The following is a 22493-nucleotide window of genomic DNA, read 5'->3' on the forward strand; positions in this document are numbered from 1 at the left end:
CATGTTTCTAGTCATACCGGGGATTATTAAATAATACCTAATTGTCTCAAACGAATCAAAAATAATAATTTTGAGTATAATCAGATTATTCAACTAAATAGCCATACAGCGCTGTTCTTTTGTTGCAAAAATTGCAAAATAAGTGTCACAATACGCTGTCAGTTGCTAGATTTCTGACATACTATCTCCGGTCCAAGCTAAAAGTATTTTCTCAAAATCGTTTATAGTATACTCAATTGTTACATCGAATTTATTCCATAAATTAGTGTCTATTTGCCAATTCGCGAGCAATTAATAATCTTGACTATGAAGTCTCGAATGTTAATTGCCATCATTAATACACTTGTTCATTAAATAACTGTTACCTTCTTGGCCAACTAAATGCTACTGATATACATAATTATGTATATAATATGCATAGGTATGTTTTTAGAATAAAAAAGTTTATAAAACTGTAAGGAAACTTGCGTAAAAAAGGTACGGGGTACTCCACTAAATTAATTATCTTTATATTTCGCACTGCCATTGCGATGATGTTTAATTTGAAATAAACGTATTTTTATTGCGAAAAAATGTACCTGTAGAAGAGAGTACATATTTTATAATTAATGTTTTTCCATCTTTTTTTATAAGCCCGTGAGAAGTAGTCTGATTATAAGGAAGAACTCTGTATATACATAGAAGTAAGTACTTATAGTAAAAGTGACTCTAATTGTAGGACTAAGTTTTTGCAATTATGGAATGAAAATATATTACTAAAATTGCATATTATTATGCGCTAGGAAATGGTTTTTTGTACGGTGTCCGTATGCTGATATAATTGCCCAATAGTGAAATGTTGTAGGTACTTTATCCTATCGATTCGAAATGACTAATTAATCGCTTGATTTGCTTCATGTTTCATATTTAATAATAATTAAAGTTGCCATTAAAAAGCTGTTGTAATGGACCAGAACAGTGAAATCCTCTAGTTTATAATACTTATTCGGAAGTTATAGGTCAGATTAACGTAAAACGTACTTATATTGTTTAGATAACATAACAGATAAATCCCCCCTCTTTATAATAATTGAAAGGTTTTACTATTTTCAAATTTAAACAACTGTATTTCACGTGGTAGACACATGTATGTACGTTTTACCGAGCATTTAACAATAATAGGACCAATGTCTACATGGAATTCGGATCAGGCATATACATTAAATAAAATGTCAAATAAATACAAATAACAGGGGATTTGATGTAATAATTAATATAATCAAGTCGATACCCGAAACACGTGAACTGGGATTTGCCTGGGGGGTGGTGTCTGTTATCCAAAAAAAAAGTTCGAATTTATGATTTGCCGAGCATAAAATAAAGGGAGGTTTTATTGTGTGGATATATTTGTTTTGTAAAAAACAAAATGATATAGACCAATGGTTGGGAGTTAGCATCACGCAGACAGAGTGGCTGATAACTCATTGCCGTCACGCATCGCGAAATTACACTCCAAATTCCCCCACGTAAGGTAACGAGAAACACCTCCGCACCTTTATCAGCATAAATTCCTGCGACTTTGCCCTGCTGCCAAGACAGGATACGCGACTCCGTATAAGGTAATTTAAATTAAGGCCCCCCGAGTAGCACCTTCTCCTTCGTTGCAGCGGAGCCGCCATCTTCCCTCTCGAAAATAAACAACGAAAACTGAGATGCACCTCCATTATGGACGCAATCAGTGGCAAACAGGAAAATCCCTTAAGAATATATTCGTTTGATAAAGTGATGGGCGAGTTGAAGCTTTAGTGTGGTGCTTCGGGTCGATTCTGTGAAGCACCGAGCAGCAAGTTTTTGTTATTTTTAATTGACAGAATCAGGAGTGAAAAAGAAACTGCAATTGATGCGTTTTGATGTAGGTTACGTCGAAATTTCGGCCGAACCCGAAGAGATCCCTGTCGGTGGTGGTAATGTGAATCTTCTGGTTCGTCCTATAGAGAAACTAAAAATATTTCAGTTTTTGTTCAGTGACGCTTTTGATAGATTTAAGTACTGCACTTCTTGGAGGGCGAATCAAGGGCTTTAGAATTTCAATCGTCTTTCGATGGATTTGTGGGATTGGTAGCGCGAAGTGAAACTCCCGAAGTTGGTTCTGACAGTCAATGGTTCCGATGAAGTACTTTTTGGGTTCCTCGCGTCTTGTGGCACAGGCTCTCGGTCTAAAAGCCAGTGCGCGAAAATTAACCGGCTTAAAACGTAATTTATGAATCGTTTCTCCTTTCCGTTTATGCCCAATTTGGCGTTGCAAGTGTAACTAGACTCATTATGCTCTTTAAATAATATCCTCGTTCCGGGCGGTTCTGGCGTTGAAATAAGAACGAGATAGCTCTAATTAGGTTTCTCTATCTCATCCGAATTACTCTTGGGAATTTTAAAAGTGAACTTCGAGATGCCGCGGAGATTCTTGATAACGCCTCGCTCTCTGACAGTTTTTAATGTGCACCGTCATGACGAATCAACCAAAGCAATATCCAATTAGATTGCCTCAGATAACGAGATGTCTCCCTTCACGTATTATTTGTTTCTGTCGGCTCGTACTTCGTCAATTTTGACGCGATACAAAAACACTTTTCAAATAATTGGATTGGTGTTTGTTCTAGTGATAGTGGTAGCGCCGAACATCAGCAAGAATTTCAATATTCCACAAGATCGTATCGCGTTCATTCATCATTATAGTGCTCGCCTTATTCGCGGACAAAACGAGGATAGCATCGTGTTATTATCCCGGACGAACGGTTACATTGTGGACGCAACAATGACGCAGGAACATCGGCCCCAAAGTCCGCAAGATTTATGGTAAATAATTTTCCGTAATTACACTTATGGCAGTCCGACCAGTTGTCCGTTTTACGTTTAAACCAACGCCCGGAACTTGGGTTTGATGTATTGTTTTCGCACCCCCAATCATCCATCCCTCGGCTCACTCATTAAACATATGTTTTCTTTGATTTGATGTAACTTTACAACAATTGGGTGGAATGGATGATCGTTAAATCGTGAATTTCGAATAACGTCTCGTAATTTTGTCGGATTTAACCAACAAAACCATAATCCTAGTACGTTTTAATTAATATTTTTTAATGCCTGTTATGGCTATGAAGGAAGTAAAAACTGCAAAATGGAAATTAGCAAGCATATCCGCTTTGCGGCCATTTCGTTGATTGCAATAAAAGATAGGATAGAAACGAGTTTGAGCAGGAGGCAAACAGAAACAACCACCTCGAGGACTAAGACCTCCACCAACATCGAGCTACTTTGCCTAGCACGGCTAGGGGCTCTACCTAGAGTTCACTTTAATTCAGTACAACTAAAAAATTTAAACAAATGCAATTAACGTTTTAAAACCTGCAAAAATATTTATTGTTACTTGTCTATATCGACCACAGCGTAAAGCGGTCATTTTAAAATAAAACTTTTTATAGTCATTATGTGCTCATGAAACAATATCTATGCATGCGCTTGTTGGTAACGATCATAAATTGGAATGCACAATTTTATGCCACGAGTGAAATGTTCCAACACGGATCACATAAAATATTTCCTAATAAGTGGCAAATATGATTTCTTTCCAATCTTGTTGAACGATGAAGAAATCATAAGAAAATAGCACACATTTGAATACATTCAAATTTGTGCCTTGTATTTCTAGAACTGCAGCAATCATCGTTATTACTGCGCGCTCCCATTTGTTAACTGAGTTATGACATGGAGGTTCCTGCTTTCGTTATGCCACTAGTTGTGAAATTAAGTACGTTTTCACTTTATTTGCTAAAATCGCAAAAAAGGGAAGTCCTGCACATCGAACTTAAATAATTATCAGAGGCAGGGTGTGGCTCGGGATAATTTAAAACTTTAACACTCTCCACATTAGTTTTTTTCTTCCTCTATTCATGCTCGGGTAAGCGCACTTTTCCGCATTCGCGAATATTCACGCCAAAAACTCTTCGCATTTTTCCGTCTATTGGAAATCCGTGCCTGGATATATACTCGACTCACGTCTTTAATCTAATCTATTATGTCAATACGTAATTGTAGGCCTGATATGTTTCTATGGAATTGCCCGTGTGATCGGATTTTAGCATGAGTCTCTTGGTTTACTTCCGTTTTTAATCATTATTATTCAACGCAGGTAATAATACGTGTGTACGCCCCTTTTAAGTCTTTCGTCTCCATTTTAGTGAATTCTAGAAGAAGTCGAAAATGACCCGATTTATGGCGCGGCAGAACAAAAGTTGCCCCCATAAACCAGAAACTTCCCCAGTAATCCGACTTTATGCGGAAAATACACGCGACCGGATAACGAAGCCTCGGTTTTTTAAATTCATAATAACTTTGAAAAGGTAATTTTGGCCCTTTATATTATTACGCTTTTCTGAACGTATCACTGTCTGCGTATTTCATACTTAGAGCGGGAAGTTTTTCTTATTTCGCCCGACTGCGAAGGGAAAATTTTGGAATTTGAATAATCGCGATTGTGCATTTGGGGCTGCACTGAACAGGTCATCTTCCGGTGACTCGGTTTAACTCAGATTACAATACAAACAGATGGCGGCCTTTCCTGGAAATGCTGCCTTTGAGTATCGTCGATATAAAAATCGAGTAAAAGAACCAGAGGGGACCGGTTTGGACGAGACCAGTTTGCGAAACCAAATACGAGTTCGGGGGGCAATACTCCCGTTCCATCTTAAAAGGTTTCTCGTCACATATTATAAATAAATACATAAGCGAAATCTTTAATTCATCGGGCTACACAAATAGGGGCGTCGCGACGTCTGGACGCTCCGAACGGCCTCAGCTGCGTCTCGAGTATTCGGGCAATTTAAGGCGAACGCGCACTTATAAATCAAGTGTGCTAATTATTGTTGCAAGCTGGGGGGACAAATCGGGAAAAAAGCGATGTTTAATAAAGTAGCTGACTAACACAGCGATCGCTACCAAATTTATTCCATAGCATATCACCCTAATCCGACGCACACGGGGGGATTTAATTTTTAACACATGTCGGGAATCGTCGACCATAAATTGTTGTCAGGACCGGCGAAACGGTCATTTATTTAAAAGGCTTTTATTGCAAAACCGGAGGATAATGTAGCCGCAAAAGTGTCGCCGATAATTCAACATCTTTTCGAGAGGAACCGGTTTTTCCCGTCAACCATCGGCATGTCGAATTTTTTCGTGAGATGAATCACTTTTTCCAGTCTTGCCATGCACGAAAATCGTTTTTCCCACAAAGTTACGCCAATGCACCGATGCCGATTTACCTTCTCTCATATAATAGATAGATAGAATCAAATGTCTTTTTAGCGACTGACCTTTTGACGATGAGATTTACTGCCAGTTTATAATGCGATGGCCGCGATTTGCTCAAAAGGTGATGGCTTGTGCTTGATCATTGTGATCGGACTTACAAAGGATTCGTTTCTTATTATTATAAAGCCTTGTCGATGTCGATTTAACAATGCAAGCGAGCCACTCGTTTAGATGTCGACAGGCCTAATTTCGCACACATGGTCAAGCCACATTTGTTAGCAAGCGGTCAAAGGATATGTTTATTTCCGTAATATTTTCGAAAGAATCTCAATGTACTTTTAACAAACAAACTAGAAGTCTGCGAGCAGTCAGGTTTCGAAGCATCGACGATAATGTTCTCATAAATGCCCGTCATACAATCGGGCAAGGTCCTTAATGCACAAGCGAGTACACCGTCACATTCTACATACCACAGTGGCATAATGTGTCGGAATAATGCAAATAAAATAAAAACGTACTTTTCGTAGTCGTCCCCGCCTTGGAAAATTTCCAAAATTTACAAAATGCTTCAAAATCGAAAAATTTCAAATACCAAAAATTTTCAGTTACAAAAAAATTGAATTTTCTACGTTTTTAAGTTGACAATTAGCGGCACGTCGCTAATCTATGTGCTTATAGACTCCAGATGTCAGATTTGTTTTGACAGTTTTGACACGTTGTTCTTAATCGATTGTCGATGCTGACAGTTTCACCCCGCAGACGTTTGCCATTAGATTCATCGATATTTTTTCGAACGTGTTCTGAAGAAAGTTACTAATTGGTCAGGAATCAGAATTTCGTCCTACGAAGTGAAATGTTCACTGGGACTTATGTCAATGTAACATAGAACGATGGTGATGTTTTGGCATTTTCCTTGGGTCGCACAACTATCTGACTCCTTCTAGCTTATGCTCAATATTGTACCCATTGAGATTCAAGACATAGCTAGTGCATACCAGTTCGTGCCAACAGGCCAATACCAATCCACTTCTGCACCTGATGGTTAGTTATTTGCACCTATAAAATTGTTGGCACTTCTAAAAAAAAACGATAAGAAATTCCTTGACAGGTGTCACGTGTATGTTTGACAGTTGTGAGATTGACAACTAAAAAAAAATTAATAACACGGTCGTCCTAAGTTAGCAGGACGGCGCTCGGTAGTCATCGCTCAGTTTGATTTGAATAGCGTTTGATGTGGGATTTGCTGTAATATTTTTAGCATGGTAGAATGACTCCCTCTTGCTAATATTACTTTTAGATGAGTCCTAAATAATTTCATATCCTAAGGGATAGCTGGTGGTTTCTCTGACCAAGGGGCTTCTCCTCTGAGTCACCTGGAGGTCTTTCAATGTCGTGTCATCCCTCGGACGTGGGGGGACAACCCCGTGAGTGCGTGTCGCGGCGTCTTCGTGTTGGCGGCGCCTCCCCGCCGTCGCCTTACGTAATTAGGCGGCCCGGCGGCGACGAGGGTGCGCGCCCGCGCATCACCGTTCCCTTCTCCTGCCGTCTCTGCGCCGCCTCGTGCTTCGCTCGACTTTCCACGGTTTTCAGTCCCTTGCTATCGCCTGACCGCTTAGCTTGCCCGCCGAAGCTTTCTCAGATTCATTGTGTCTGTTTCGAGGCGCGCACACAGTATAACCAGACCACTCTCTCGTTAAGGATTAAAAAAAATAATAAATTTACTGTCTCCGAAACAACTTTCGCACGACATCGCGTGGGCGTGTTTTCGGACATCTGCTCGTGCTTGACCGCGTGAAGCAGGCCCGACACCGCGGTGCCGGCATTTCTTTCCCCTTCTCGAGAAGCTAAAGCTGCCCCGACACCGGTGCTTTTTTCGGAATTTATCAGCCGCAGCTATTAATGTGAGTTTCCGTCAGACCCAAAGTAATTTGATAAGAATTTTCGCAATCGTAAAAAACCCAAAGTAACAAAACCCGAGGTATCGTTTCTCGTAAAAGTCAATGGTGCGATTCGCTGAGTAATTCTCACACCGCACCAGTTTTTACGTCAGCACTTTCGTGCAAAAGTTACATAAAGCCCGAATGTTTGTTAAGCAAGGAGGTTTTAATTGTAACACAATACAAACAATCCGTTTCATGCATCGTAAATCCGTTTTTTGTCGTCGGTTATATGGACCTTGTTGGCTATTCCAGCTTTAACTCATTTCTCCGAACTGAAAGCTCAGCGTTTTTTACCCGATTATGTATGCTCTTTACCGCAAACTATGGAGTTATTTTATCTGCAAAATTGCTCCTTAATTTTTGTTACAGCAAAACAGCACAGTTGAAACTAATCAGGCGAGACATGAAAGTTTAAACAGGCAACGAGCGTGGGCCGCTCCGATTTCGAAAATAGACCTAAATTTATAAATAAAACTTTTATAGTGGAAAACAGGACGATAACTCATGTATACAGTGGAAAACGTGTGCGTTCCGTTAAGTTCTTTTGAAATGTATGCGTTTCTGACAAGTTTTCGACAGTTTAGAAAACGACTATAAGATTATACAACTCCTGCGGCCGAGTCCTGCCCTGACGGAGCTATTACTGAGCTTGTCGTAACCGCCATATCAAGTAACGTTTGCCTGCTTAAAACCATTTAAGAGATTGTTTTGGGATGTTCTCTAGTAGTAGCTAATAATCATTGTTGATTCATGGCAATTTGTCAATGTCTGGATGTTTTGATGGTTGGACATCATCGTCATTAACACCCAAATATTTTGGCGAGGATGCCAAAATATGTGGCAGAAGGACTACCTAGAAAACCACAAAACATGTTGAGATTTAAAAAAATTTGTGTATTCTTGAGTGTCGTGTTTGCGTTATAAACTTGACGTCTGAGCAGGAAATCGTCACAACTTCGACACTCGACGTGGATGTTGTCTATTGTCGAGAACGAAAAACATCGATAGTTCCAAAAAACCGCTGAAAATCACGTTTCCAATGTTGACCCGGTTTCGAGAAATCACGAAGATGGCCATCGCCATCCTATATTTAGTCCGGCGCCAAATGTTTAAACCGCTGTGAGTCCATAGCGTGTGCGAGCGCCGCGGCGGCATAGATCGCGGGCAAACGTAACCGCTTCAGTTGTGCCCGATAAAATTGCCCCCCATTTCCACGAAATTGCCAAATTTCCGCAATTCCTGAATTTGCCATAAATAAGACTACGTTCCAAAATTCACCGTAATCAGGCATTGGTGGCACTGGGGCTGGCAATACACGATCCGCATAATGAGGCATTTCCCAGGTAATGATTCACTAAATATCAGGATTTTAGTTCTCGGCGGTTTCGTTTAACTGAATTGTGCAATGTAACATAATTAACAATAAAATTCGTAACCTTTTCGACGTTTTCCAATGCCTGCAGCGTTGCTGCGCACCGAAACTTGAAATTCAAGGCCTTAATGCTCAGGCTGTCGTTCGCATTATGGCAATTTGATTTCGAAGGGAAAACTATTTGCGCTTTATCCCCGCTTGAGATTTCGTCAAAATAGCTATTTTATCCTGCAGATTTAAAATAACAAAATTCTGACATATTTTCGCGAAATTTTGATGAATCGAAATATGGAAAATCGGCCTGTCTTATTTGTTGAAAGGACATTGTCCAATGAAAACTCTCAGTATGCCATGTTCCCGTGTAAAACCATCAAAACATTCAACTCTCTACATACCCACTCAACCAGAATGAGTTTCAAAAAAGGCGGCGAAATCGGAGGAAATGACATCACCTTGATTTCGTATGTCTTATATGCGCCGGTTGTAACCGCTGGCGTATGATACATTTCTGACGATAAAATGATGTCATAGGGGCACTAATACATGGCGGCCTTTCGTTCAAAAAATGGGTCCAATTTTCGTGGAGTGTCGGCAATTGTTTGCTGACGGTGGTCTTGATCCCTTTTACAGTCCCAAACTTTTTTGTCGCACGTCGTGTGTTTTTCGACGCTTCGAGTTCCTGTTCAATTTAGAAAGTTTTTCTTCCTCTTCCATGGCTTCCGTGTCTATTATAGTTATTAGCGAAGTTATACTTCGTGACTTCAAGTTTCAGCTTCCAATTACATACTGCATCATGGTAAAAATGGTGCTAATAACTTAATGCGATCCTTGCAAATTTCTGTAGTCACAACTTTATTTGCTGCTCACATATGGTACTCGCAGCAGTGGCATAGTGTGCGATGTTCAATCTTCACAACCTTTAAAATCTCAAACTTTGGAAATACAAAAATTCATTTACAAAAGTTTGCAAATTCAGCTGGTATGTCTCTGACTTTTGAGGAATAAACTTGCAAATGTTAGTAATCATCAAAGATGCTTTATTCTTGCATAATATAACCCTAAAATGACGGTGTAGCATGCGTGAATTGTTCAAGTTTCCGTTTTTTTTTTAACTTTCAGATTGCAAATCCTGCTTGCAAATCCAATTAGTACGCTTTTTATTTTCAAAAAATAAAGTTGAAGGCCTTTGTGCAGTAACCAGTCAAATTCAATATGTCGGAAATTGTAGTAATTATAGTGATTAAGGCATAAAATAACTAGTTTCCCGCCATTAAAGGCAAAAATCAATTAAGTTCAGGGAGTTTTAAGAGTTGAAAACTTTATACAATCCGGATCAATCTCGTTACTTTTCTTCTTTTCCATAATTTTTTATTGATTTCAATATACGTGCAAAATTTTAAATTAACATCGTAAAAACCGAACGAGCTGCGAAATAATATTTGAAAATATCTGAAACTAACAACCATGTCCAGAATGTAAAGTTCGATTGAAGATTTCGCTGTTAAATTTTTGGTAAGCTGCCAATCATGGAACACTCTGTATTCATTCATAGTCTGATGGCCAAGCATCGTGATAATTTCTTTCTTAATAATCAGTATTTGGGTGTAAAGACCAAAGATTCAAATGTGAAAGGTGAAAGTTTTGTAAGAAATAATGCAAATCATATCTAATATTACAACTAAGAAATATTGTGTGAAGTAAGAAAAATGATGTGTTTTGCCGCTGAAACGATGAGGCCCAAAATATTTAATATTTGACTAATTTGTGTCACTTTCCTTATCGAATTTAAGCTTAAAACATTACTTAAGATGCAATGCTTAAAGCTGCACTTCGACAGTGTTGTGCAATAGTTGATATGCTTCTGCCTAGCATTTGCACCAATTTTTCTGTAATTTGTTGCTTCGCCAGACCCTCCCCGTTATTTGATATTAAGAATGTGATTCTATTAGTGAAAGTTCTATTTGATAATTTCCGTATAAACTGGTTTTCACTGTTTTATCGAGCCATTTTGTATGCAAACATAAATCGACATCCATAATCTACAATGATTTTTGATCACTGAACTATTAGACATCATTTGGACGAAGAACTGCAGTAATTTTTGTTTTTTTAAGTCAATTCAAATCTAAATATTTAAGTTATTATATTGCATTCATATTTTAGAGTAATTCGCCCTTTCGAAACATTTCAAAGCCGTGCCTTAGGGTTAGCCTGTAAAGCATTGAAAAAAAATGTTCATAACCCACTTATGTCCCGAGTCCTTTCACTTCTCAACGCGTTATTGACTTTCAGTTTATTAGTAGATATTATTGGGAGAGGCTTGTTTCAACTTCATTGTCGTTCATTTTTTGAATCTGGTTCTATTCGAATGCCAAACCTCCGCGCTGCCTTTTTGTTTTTTTTTTTTGTTTTTTTTTCATCCTTTACGCATTTGATAGAAAAAAGACCAGACGCACATCTATCTCCGCTGGTGAAAGAAAAAAACGTATCCCAACCAATGTTTGTAATAGCTTTAAAAAAAATGTTGTTTATTTATCCGATTTAGATCTCTAACGGCAGCAGCACATCTGCTAATTGATTTAGCGAATTGTTTGGGTTGCTTAAGGTCAAACAATCCAGTCAAAGTTTATTTTTAATGCTGCTTAAAGCTTTCGGGCTTACTCGCCCATGATGGTGATGATGATCTCATTGGCGCCCAGTTTTTTCACTGGCTTAAATGGCGATTTAAGATGGCGTCTATACTTTTACGAATTCCGCATCAAACGTTCACTCAGTAGCGGTTTCGGGTCTTTAACATGCGGTTTCCGGCCTAGATTGTTTATACGGTAATAACCCCAACTTTTATCAAATAATTCCGGCGGTTTTGGTGCGGCTTTTGTTGATATACGGGACGATAAACCGCCCCCTCCCCACCGTCACCCTTTAATGCTCTTAATGAAATTTTGTTTACACTGAGCGTGTTTACACGGTATTAAGTGCAAACAGGCACAACACACCTCTATGTCACCGCGAAATCGATACTGTATAGAGACGTCTTTTTTTTTTTTTTTTTTTGTCAGATTATCAAATAATAATAGTGCTTTGAACCGTTTAAAAAAAAAATGTGAATTAATGCGATGATGTCATGGTGTCAGACAGATGAGGTTTACAAAACCATAACGTTTTCATTCTCCATTGTGTCGTTTATGGTGTATGGTTATGGTAATGTTAAGTATGTGACTAGCATTGTTTAATGGGTTTTGTATTAATATGGCGTTTGTAATACCAGCAATTTGCTTCTTTACGTGTTCGCAAGTCCGTATTCGATTATTTAAGGACATTCCTGGACCTATACCAATTTTGTAGTTGCATAATATTTATCTTCATAAGCAGTTTAATATCAACGCCCCGAGGGCCTAAAGGGTCAAATTTGTGAACCAGTTTTGGCAAGTTTATATTGCCGGCCGTCGCTGTTTACTTGATTAAACAATTAGACGCAAACCGAGCTACTCCGAACAGAATCCATATTGCGTTCTCGCCTCGGCAATAATAATTGCGGCCACTCCCATGCAATTCGACAAACTTTGCTCTATGCTTTCAGGGTATCTGCAATTTGCCAGTAGCAACTTTTTTCAACTAGGGCCCTAATGCAGTCGGTAAGCCCCTCGGCCTGACCGACATAAAGTTAATAATTTGCAAGCGTAGCACAGATTTGCGAGAGGTAATGGGGCCCCCATCAAAAGATAGTTAAAAGCTCGTATAGCTTAGTTGGTCCGGGGTATTAAGTCGATGTCGGAATGACATCCCGTTCATTGGGTCAAGAATTCCAAGCACAGAGACGCACTCGGGCCTGAAACTTCCTTCATTAACAACGAAAAATCTGGCAGTTGTGTTAATTAGGAAATTCGCGTATGGTGAATAATGAATGAGTGTGGCGCAAAATGAATAATTCAATAGGTTGCACCATTTGCACAGGAGTTATGCTCCGTTTACATCGCGCATCACGCACGACCGAATATACGAAAAAATCATATAGAAGAGAATAACCTATTTAGGAACTGTCATCCATCTATCAGGTTTCGGGGGGGATAAATGAGCTGACGACCGAATGACGAAGTGGTTCGGTCGTAATGGCCGAAAGGTCGTGCCTGATAATCTCCTTTGGATCCATTTCGGGATTACATTTATCATATTACGTGTTTATTCGGTAAAGCCGAAGCTAGAGGCCGTGAATCAAAACAGGTGGTTCCGATTCAATTATCGACAGGTTTAATAATTGATTGATTCGGACATGTTCTGGACACCGATCCTGACCAAAAGATACATCCGGATATTATTAGGATTCAAATCACGCGAGCTTTGCAGAACAATTACTGAGGTGCTGAATCGTGGCTCGCGCTTATTTTACTTAAACCCGACCCTTGTCACTTAAGTTCGGTTGGGCGGAACTCGAGCTCGGTACATTACGAAAAGACAATTTTTTATGACAAATTGCCGTTATTGTGGCACCAATGCATTTATTATAGACGTCAAAAGTTACGAAAGTTCAGGCCTAACTTCCACTAACCCGGAAAGAGCCATTTATTTACTATGGAGTGGATTAATACTCCAGTTTGACATCTAATTGACTTGTATGCAGGTCACGGATGTTTTTGGCATGGAAAAAAAACTGTTTAACAATCTCGAGACCATATACGAAACGTCTTCTAGAGAAAAAAGTCAACAGACGTGTATGTTCGTTCCTTTCATCAATCAGTGTAAATACTGAAGAACGAAAGGATGCGCGCGAACTGCCAGCGAAAGAATACGTTCGATTTAATTCCTTCACATAAGGAGGCTTATTCACGGAACGAACGAACATCGAACTGTGATTCCTGTGAACGAGGAAGTTCGAACGCAGTTCGGTCGCAGTTTGTTGTTCATGTTTCGAAACAAACCTAAAACGAATTAACTAAATTTTTTTCGTTTGCTGATCGCTCTACATTTGCTACGTCTTATTGTACATGTATTTCGTCTATTACCCTGAATTAATATTGCTTAATAGAGCTCACCGAATTGGTCTGAATGTCATTGGCGTAGAATGATTCTAACGGTGTTGTCAGAAGTTTCTTTATTTTTTTAATAGCTTCACTGTTTGTGCACGCATGCTTCACTGTTTGGTCTAGAATTAGTTTGAAAATATCATTGTTTAAAGAGAAAACTTTACACTACAGATCGGCGTAATAGCCATTGACGTAGTGCGATTCCAAGGGCAGTCTGAACCATTTGAAATTTGAAAACCTTCACGAGAATTGCTTACTGTATTTTACATCCAGGGGGTTCCGTGACGAACGCGCCATAATGGACTTTTATAACGTAAATATTAAAATAATAAGATTTAACCCAACTTGCCTGATGAAAATTCTGTTCGATTACGACATACTGGGGGTCAAAGTTAATTTTGATGTTTAATTTTTTTTAAAGAGGTCGAGTGTTTTTGAAGATATTTTGTCCAAATCTTGTAATTATGCTTTTTTTAAGATTGCTAAAAAGAATATTTCATAAAATTTCACTTCGAATTTAAATGTACATAACGTGTCTAAGTGTTTAAGTAAGTGAATGATATTAAGAAAAAACACTTTATTGATAGTAATTATTAATGTAATGAAACAGTATTTCTTATTTTAGAAAGTTTGCAAATAAATAATTAAAATTTAATAAATCAATAATTGTTATCAATAAATTGTTTTTACTTAATATCGTGCCCTTACTCACTTTGTGGGCATTTAAATTCGCCATATTTCGAAAATGGCTCGACTTAGCAAAATAAATGAGGTCTATCTTTTATCTTTAGAAATGACAGATCTATCAATAACACTGCTTAAAATCACGAGTATTTAATTTTAACAAAAAATTGGGGCATAAATGTGCATCCTCCAAGCTGCAACTAGCAACCTCTTTTTCGAAACTCAAATTTCAAAATGTTCTTTTCAGCGGTCTTAAAACGTAGATACAAAGTTTGGACAAGATATCTTTAAAACTACTCGATTTATGTTAAGAGATTCAAATATATGTATATAAATGAATTTTACCGCTCTGTACATCCTAAACGAATAACATTTTTATAGGGGCAAGTTGGGTCGAATCATATTATTTTAAGGTCTAGATTGTAAGATTTATTTTTGGCGCATTCTTCACGAAACACCCAGTATATTTGGTCCCAAATCATGACATTCATGTATATCACAAAACGGTAATTTTCCCTAAATAAATCTCATCAATATTTCGATGACGGCTAGTGCATTGTGCCATCGTCGGTAATTAGTTTAGGGCAGCCTGAAAATGCACGTCACAACGCCGGGTGTGCTAAATTTTTATTTTAAAATGTCACCGTGGGCCGAGGCCATCTTTGCTATATGACGTCGCTATAATTAATGACCCTGCACGTGGAAAATGCAAATCAGTTGATACCAAATCGGATGGGAGAATCCTCTACTTGCCTGGGTGGGCGACCATTCTTTACTTATCTAAGCCTTCGAAAATTTTTGCTACAAGACATATAAACCCACTTTTAATGGGTTGCTGATGCTCGAAAGTTAAACCCCCACGCAGGTCGGGTCTGGGATGGATGATAATGCACTCAAATCCTGAATCATGTCAGGATTAGCATTAGCAGAAGGTTGCAGTAGTAGTAGCCGACTACTTTGTGTATAGAAAAGCTGCAATTCGAATTTTAGACAATTTATTAAACAATGGAGAGGGCCCGACAGCCGTTCGCTCGTCGACATCATATCTGAAATCTCTTTTGTTGGAATAACAAAGCGATTGTTGAAACTTTAAAATTATGTGGACTTTACGAATTTACGCCGGGATTTGCAGTCCTGTACCCGGGGTAATCCTGCAATTATGGAGTGACGGTCAATGTGCCACGAAAGAATATACAAATCGTGTTTTTTTCTACATAAATCTGGGATTAAATAAATAATTACCGTTGTTAATTCGAACAAGCCTGAAGGGCTAAATTCGGGGGACAAAAGGACGCCGACGTTCCTGCTGTTCCTGTCGACTTGCCTGAAACCTCGGATTCCATTATCCGAACCCGGCGTTATTAAATTTAGTATTCGCAAATATTTACGGCATTATAAAAGGTAAAAGTAAATATTTACCGCCATTAGACTGACGATAAAAATCTATATTTACGTAATTTAGTTTTTACAGTTGTCGTTTTTGGTAACGGTGTTGCTTTCTTCCTTCAGACGAACATGACAATTAAGCCATTTTTGCTGAAACAATTTCGATGGTGATGCTGCAGAGGGAAGAAAATAACAAATGAACTATTGTTTATGTGAAATTTTATTGAAAATCCCCCCTAAACATAGAGGCGCTACTGATATTCATATAGAAATATTATTTCGGACATACTAGGTACATGTACCTTCGCACATACAGGGCATTTCGAATTCGCCCCTCATCAATGGAATCTTCGAAACTAGAGGAGATAAGTGGTAGTTTAAAAGGGGCAAAATGGCGTCAATTGGCGCTGGACCAACTGCCGTTTTCGAAATTGTAATTTTCCGAGCCCTTATAAAGATAACCCTAAAAAGCTGGAGGTTTCGTTTTTATTTTTTTAAAGTTACTTGACAAAGAACCCCAAAATCACCAGCATATCTTCATTGCCAGTTTTTCTCAGCTACACAATGATGACGTTTTTAGATTTTTCATCCGACTATTTTTTTGTCGAGAAGTCCATTGAAGAAATAAAATTGATGACGGTAGCCGAAAGACGAAACGTCGGATGGCACATCTTAAAACGTCATCGTGTAGCTGAGAAAAAGTGGCAGTGGACATGTACTTGGGGTTTTGGACGTCAGTGTCGAGTGTCTAAAGAAAATAAAAACGATATCTCCAATTTTTAGTCGTTCGACTATCTTTGGAATTACTCGGAAAATTCAAGTGTCGAAAATGCCATGTTGTCAAGCCTTGAATCACACAATTTTGCCCTTATTTAAATTTGTTCGTATTTCCTAGTTTCCGAGATAGCAGTGGTGTTGAGGATCGAATTTGAAATGCCCTGTATATATCCGGAGTCTTCGAAAATCTGGAATATACAAAATTAAATTTTACAGCTCGCTGTTAAGAAATGCGAGATGTTCCTTTTGCCGGGGTTAGACTGATGGTAAAAGAGGGTTGAACCCTTTGTAAATTCTGTGAAGTAAAAAGTAAAAGATGTAAAAAAAATCGTTAAAAGTTTATATCCTGGATATCGATAAGAAAGTGCCTCGCCGGCATGTTTTAATGAAAAATTATCATATCAAAGCTCAAGAAGATCCAACGGATTTACATTTGTGGATGCAGTTTTTAAATTTATGTGGGGATTTGTAGGGGTTGATGTAACTACAGCATTATTCAGATTCACTGTTTTTAAATTTTTTTAACTTTGAAACAGTTTTTACTTTTGTTTGTAAATGTTTTTATATTAAACTTTCTCTAACATTTTGTGTTTTTACTCTTTCAGAGTTTGCGTTTACAGTTCCAGCAATTGTACAGTAATTTCGAATTATGATAGATACATACATGGCAGACTAGTTCCAACTTTTATCCCGTGCCTCCGTCATCCGACGAGGCGATCATCCGAACTGGAACGCTAAAAACGACTTTGTTAGATAATTGAAATTGTGACAGTTATGTATGAGTGTGTTATAACTGAACGTCTGTCGTCAAGAAGTCGAAAAAAAAAATAACGAAGGAGAAAAACCTTTCAAATCGAACATCTTGGCCTTGCTATTGGGTGAATTTTTTGCGTTAAAACCCATTTCAATCTCCGAAGCAATTTGCCTGTCAAGCTGAACAATTAAACCGAAACTCGGCAAGAATCGCGAAGAAGGGGACTTGTCTTTGGGTTGCGTCAACAATGTCATTAAAAAGTAATGCTGTCAAAGCGCCTCGGAGCGGAGAATTTTTGAATTAATTACTACAAAGAGACGCTTTTCGTTTCGTTTCGCCACTTTGGGGGCCAAGTCATAAAATTTCATAATGTAACGGATAAAATATTGCAGTATTAAATTCCTCTTCCGTCTGGCTGCGTCTTGGGGAAACAGAGAGGCATTTTTAATTGGTATTAAGCCCCCCCCGAGAAACTGGTACGCCGCTGGTCGCATTTTGTAGACGGACTCGGTGGGCAGCAAATGCCATGTGCCCCCCCTCCCCCCCCAAGTGGGAGAGGAGTCTAACCTTAAACTTTGATTGTACCTTGTGCCACGGCTTGCCTTTGTTGCTCACAAAGAATGTTTGCAACTTGGTATAACTAGCCAACTATCAGTAATGCGCGTTCTCTGCAAATGGGGCCTAATTAACTAATTAGCAGTTACCTCACAGCAGCGTTATTTCAATTCAATTTTGTCTTCATTAGGTTAACGACGCCAGGTATGCGGGTTGGAATGCTGTTATTGCTGATTAATTAACCCCAAAATTCGTTAAATATTTTTCTATTGCCATTTGACCCTCATAGAGAGAACGATAAACATTTCTGGCATAACTGCGATAGAGCTATGCCAGCCCTGTTCGGCATGACGTGAGTAGAGTCTTGAACGATCATGGGACCCGCTTCATTAACCTATGGCTGACCGAATAAATTCCTCAAATTTTACTGCCGCTTGAGTATTTAAATTCCGTTTGATAGCTTCTAAATAGGGACGTGGGAGTCTCTCAAATGGACAACAGGCCCTTTACTTTAGATTTAGAATAATCATCGTCGAAGGCTAAGATGAACCACACAGATGAATAACTATTGTATTTATAGCGTGTGACCGTCTTCGTTAGCAGTGAAATGATGAATATGTATGGTCACGTCATCAAAGTCGTTTCGCATATACATGTATGTGTATTGAAGCGAATGCCTGGATGCGGCTTTAGCATCCTTCGGAAAGGGGCCCCACAAAACGCCCGCCTAGAAACTCCGGCTATTATTAGCGTAAAGAAATTTCGTTGGAAACTGAACGAAAGACTCGTCTGCGTGCATAGCTCGGCTCTGACGAAAATTCGAATGTCATATTTTTAGACAAGAATTTGGGTCGGTTAATGCTGTTTTTCCGAAACGTGACCGCGGCACGGCCCACGATGCTTAAGCCAAAATTACATCAACGCTTATGGGTCGCGAACTCGAGCAGGTGGTTCTTGATTAATCACTCCTTGATCAGGTTGGTGGCGGAAAAAATTAAACAAAACCTCCTCCACTCGAAAAACAATTTGCAGGTTGCGTAATTTTTTAAATTGGCTGTATATGTGATTGCGACAACGAGGTCCGAGTCCATGGATATTTAAAAAAAAGCGAATTCGTTTAGAAAGTTTTTCTATCAATTTGTTCGTCCCTCAGAAATTCTAACAGCAATATTATCCTTTTTCGGTAGCGATTCCTCTAAACGTTACGTCCCTCACATAGTTCATCATCAATTATACGGTTCTCATCATGTATAACGAAAATAACCATTCTCCGAAAGGGCAGCAACGCAAAGTTGAATTAACATTTTCCCACAGATAACCCTTTCCTAGATGGCAAATTTATACGAAAAACCCGACCATGATTATGCGCCCCTCACAAACTCAGCATCTTATGCATTATTTAGGAATCGGCAATAATAATAATAATAATAATGTGTTTAAGGGGGTCCACAGCACAAATCGCCCATCGATGACCGGTCTAAAGGCCAGATGGACGTCGCCCTTAACCCTTGCCTGATGCATAATATGCCTGGTTGCCACGTTCATTTAAGATTCGTGTTTGTGCCGCAGACTCTCATGTGCATGTAAAAACTACATATGTACCCAATAGAGCGAAGACTTTTTCTAATATACCGAAACAAGGTCATAGTCGCCATAATTTATGGCAGTACCAATTTAATGACACAACAATTTACACTTTACTCATGTAGTTGGGTGCGTGGGTCCGGTAAACGCGGTTCTAGGAATGGAGTGTTGTTGACATTTATCAGGTTTATTTTTCAAAAATGATTCATTTTACAAGGTTAACTGGGGTTAGTACGACATACAGGGTGACACAGAAAGGGCCCATGTAACCTGGGCAACTTGCGTAGTGAAGAGAAAATGGAAAGCAAAGTATTGTTATCGGGCTGTCAAGTACGTCAATAACGTCGTCGTTACTCGTGCTAGACCGACAAAGATTGAAAAGAGTGATTTGGCATTTTATAAGCCCTTGCACCAGTGAAGTTGAGAAGAGTGTAATACCATTTATTAGTAACATTTGTCGTATAATTTGTGACCATAAACTAAGTTTAGAGTCCGTACTACCCCAAAGTCTCGCCTGGTATCATTGACGCGACACCCCTTAGAGCAAATCAATCTGAAGACGTCCTAAGTGGGTACAGTATGTGTCCAACTTAAATTCATGCATATTGCCGTAACATTCATTTATAATTTTCATGCAACTGTTATATTACATATGGTTAAATGTTCAACTTGCGGGCCGTCACTTCCGTGGAATTTTCGGTCTGTTCCAACAGGGAGGAAAATCGATTCTAGATCGCCAGACACATTATACTTGTAGGAACTGCTTGAACATAGTTTTTGCTATATTTCCATCACCGTTTTTGGTGACCGCGTGTTGGTTTTCCTTGTTGTTGGAAGCGTCCTTCTATCCGGTCAGCAAATTCGAATTAACTGCTTACACGATTTTGATCGGAAGAATTCTGGACATAAAAGCAACAATATATAAAAATGACGTGCACCCGAAACTCATCAAAATAACTTGAAATTCGTAAAAACTTTATCGATGAATTTAATGATTTCCATCTCCCCCTAGGTTGCTCGACTTTATAGGTTTGTTTCAACAAGGAAAATCAATTCTCTATCAGCAACAACAGTACAGAAAATATAGCAAGAAGCATGTCCCGAAAGGTATACACCGGATATTTCGTGCCGTTTCTGGTGGTCTAGATTTGGCCCCTATTGGAACATATCTAATAATGCATGGAAGTGCCAGACGCGCAATTTTAAAATTTAATCATGTGTAATATACCAGGTGGATTAAAAATTATCGAGAAATTTTAGGGGTCACGCATGAATATTATTTTAGACGAGAAAAGCGCATGTGCACGTAGTGCTTGAGTGCAGTTTTTTCATGGATATGGAACGAATTTCGTTCTAAAATTCATGGACAGTTCTCGATACACGAGTCCTATTCGAAGGAGAAATTCATAAACCAAACATTAAGTATTTAAGACTCATAGACGTTGTCAGAAACTTTATCGTCATAAAGTGTCACTCTAGTTACAGTTGTTACTTAACAATGACAGATCTGATTTTTGGTGTTATACGGGCAGCGCATGTAATTTTTCCGGATTTTTTAAACTTCAATCGGATTCTTCCAAGTCGAAAATTACAGAAGTTATATAGGTGCGGTAACTCCTGTCCATGCCATCCTGTATGTATTTTTAATAGGCTTATAAATTCAACTTCCATTCGACGCAGTTCAACCCTGCGATCAATCAAACTGCTTGTCGGATCGTTGCGTTGTCGGGTGCATGAAATATATAGTATAGAAATGTGGCAGTTGTGATTTTCAGATGCTATGGGATTTTATACATATTTTGAACATAGTTCCAATATAAAATAGCCATTGGGGAGATTCAGCGTAAGCTGCGTAAGAGTTTGCTGACTCCCTTGTCCATACGTTCGTTTGAGACATAACTTGATTGATGCAATTTTTAAGTCATTCGCAGAGGCTTCGCACGATCATATATTTTCTTGCAAAATTAAAGTGATAATGCAAAGAGTTTATTATTATATTTCTCCCTAATAATCCAGCCGAAATATTTTAAATTGTGTTTATAATCAGAATTTTTGTGGTCCAATAATATCTTGCGTCGGTCTGGCAACGTTGTCGGATGAGGCAGCATCTCGCGTGTGCTGGGCCGGTCGCCGGTCGCGACGTTTGGTATACTTTGGCAGTGTTGCCCGAGCTGTCGCGACCGAGTGACCTCATCACTCAGTGAGACTCGCAATAGTCTAATTTGCGCTTCGCTTTTGTTTTGCAGACGTCAAAAATAACCACCAACCAAGGCACCACCAAGCACCAGGAAGTTTAACATGCGCTAGAACCGAACCAACCACCTCCTCCGACAAGTGACAATCGCTTCCGCTTATTCGCCTGTCCGCTACTAAGCTACGTCGCTGTTGTGTTGCTACGTTAAGTTTAGTTCGCGTTAACCTCCTCAAAACCTGTACTGTACACCGCAACGTCACACGAAAAATGGACAATAATACTAGTTCGACTTAATAGTTAATTTTAACACGCACGTGAAAGGAGTTTTCCAAGCGACGTAGACGCGTTTGAACAGAGGAAAAAGTCCCGAACGGTGGTAGTACCTTTTTGCGAATTAGCAGTACCGCTAGCAGCGCACGATGGCAATGGTGAACCTGTTGAATGGCAAAGACTCGCGCTGGTTGCAATTGGAGGTGTGCAGGGAGTTCCAGAGACAGAAGTGTTCCAGACCGGACACGGAATGCAAATTTGCACATCCCCCCGCCAACGTCGAAGTACAAAATGGACGCGTCACAGCGTGCTACGACAGCATTAAGGTAAGAATCATTTATGTGCTAAATTCATCGGAAAGTCCGACTGTTTCATTAAGATTAGAAACACTTAAGCCGAAATTCTAGATTAATCTAATGTATCGTTAACGCGACACAAAAATGTAAAATTGAATTAAGGATTTATGAAAGTTCTCGTGATTTTCATAAACCTTCATAATATTATTGTTAAGGTGAGCTTGCCATATAAAGTTGCGCAATGTACAGCTTTTCACGTAAATTAAGCGAATACCGGCCACGCCGGACCAATAAAAATTGAGTAACTGCTGGTTGACACTGTTGACAAAAAACATACATGTATTTATTGATTATCACATTATTTATTATTCTGC

The 22493-nt window shown here is 38.9% G+C and overlaps 2 protein-coding genes across 13 annotated transcripts in view; one reads left to right on the forward strand and one right to left on the reverse strand.

Moving 5' to 3' along the window:
* LOC136341984 (uncharacterized) overlaps positions 1-22493 on the reverse strand; it is a 305269-nt gene that overhangs the window by 55049 nt on the left and 227727 nt on the right. The window lies entirely within an intron of this gene.
* The window catches only part of LOC136341973 (muscleblind-like protein 1), a 163804-nt gene that overhangs the window by 507 nt on the left and 140804 nt on the right, over positions 1-22493 (forward strand). For 7 of the 9 annotated variants that reach the window (XR_010732562.1, XR_010732563.1, XM_066287394.1 and 4 more), the window contains exon 2: positions 21606-22149. Coding sequence is in view for 7 of the 9 variants with exons in the window: in XM_066287394.1 (XP_066143491.1) it covers positions 21973-22149 (177 nt within the window). In the remaining 2 variants the exon portion in view is untranslated. Of the gene's footprint in view, positions 1-2692; positions 2833-6860; positions 7188-21605; positions 22150-22493 lie in introns of those variants that run through there. The other 2 variants (XM_066287392.1, XM_066287389.1) reach the window with 2 other exon arrangements.

This window comes from Euwallacea fornicatus, chromosome 11, assembly GCF_040115645.1.
Source record: "Euwallacea fornicatus isolate EFF26 chromosome 11, ASM4011564v1, whole genome shotgun sequence".
Classification (NCBI taxonomy): domain Eukaryota; kingdom Metazoa; phylum Arthropoda; class Insecta; order Coleoptera; family Curculionidae; genus Euwallacea; species Euwallacea fornicatus.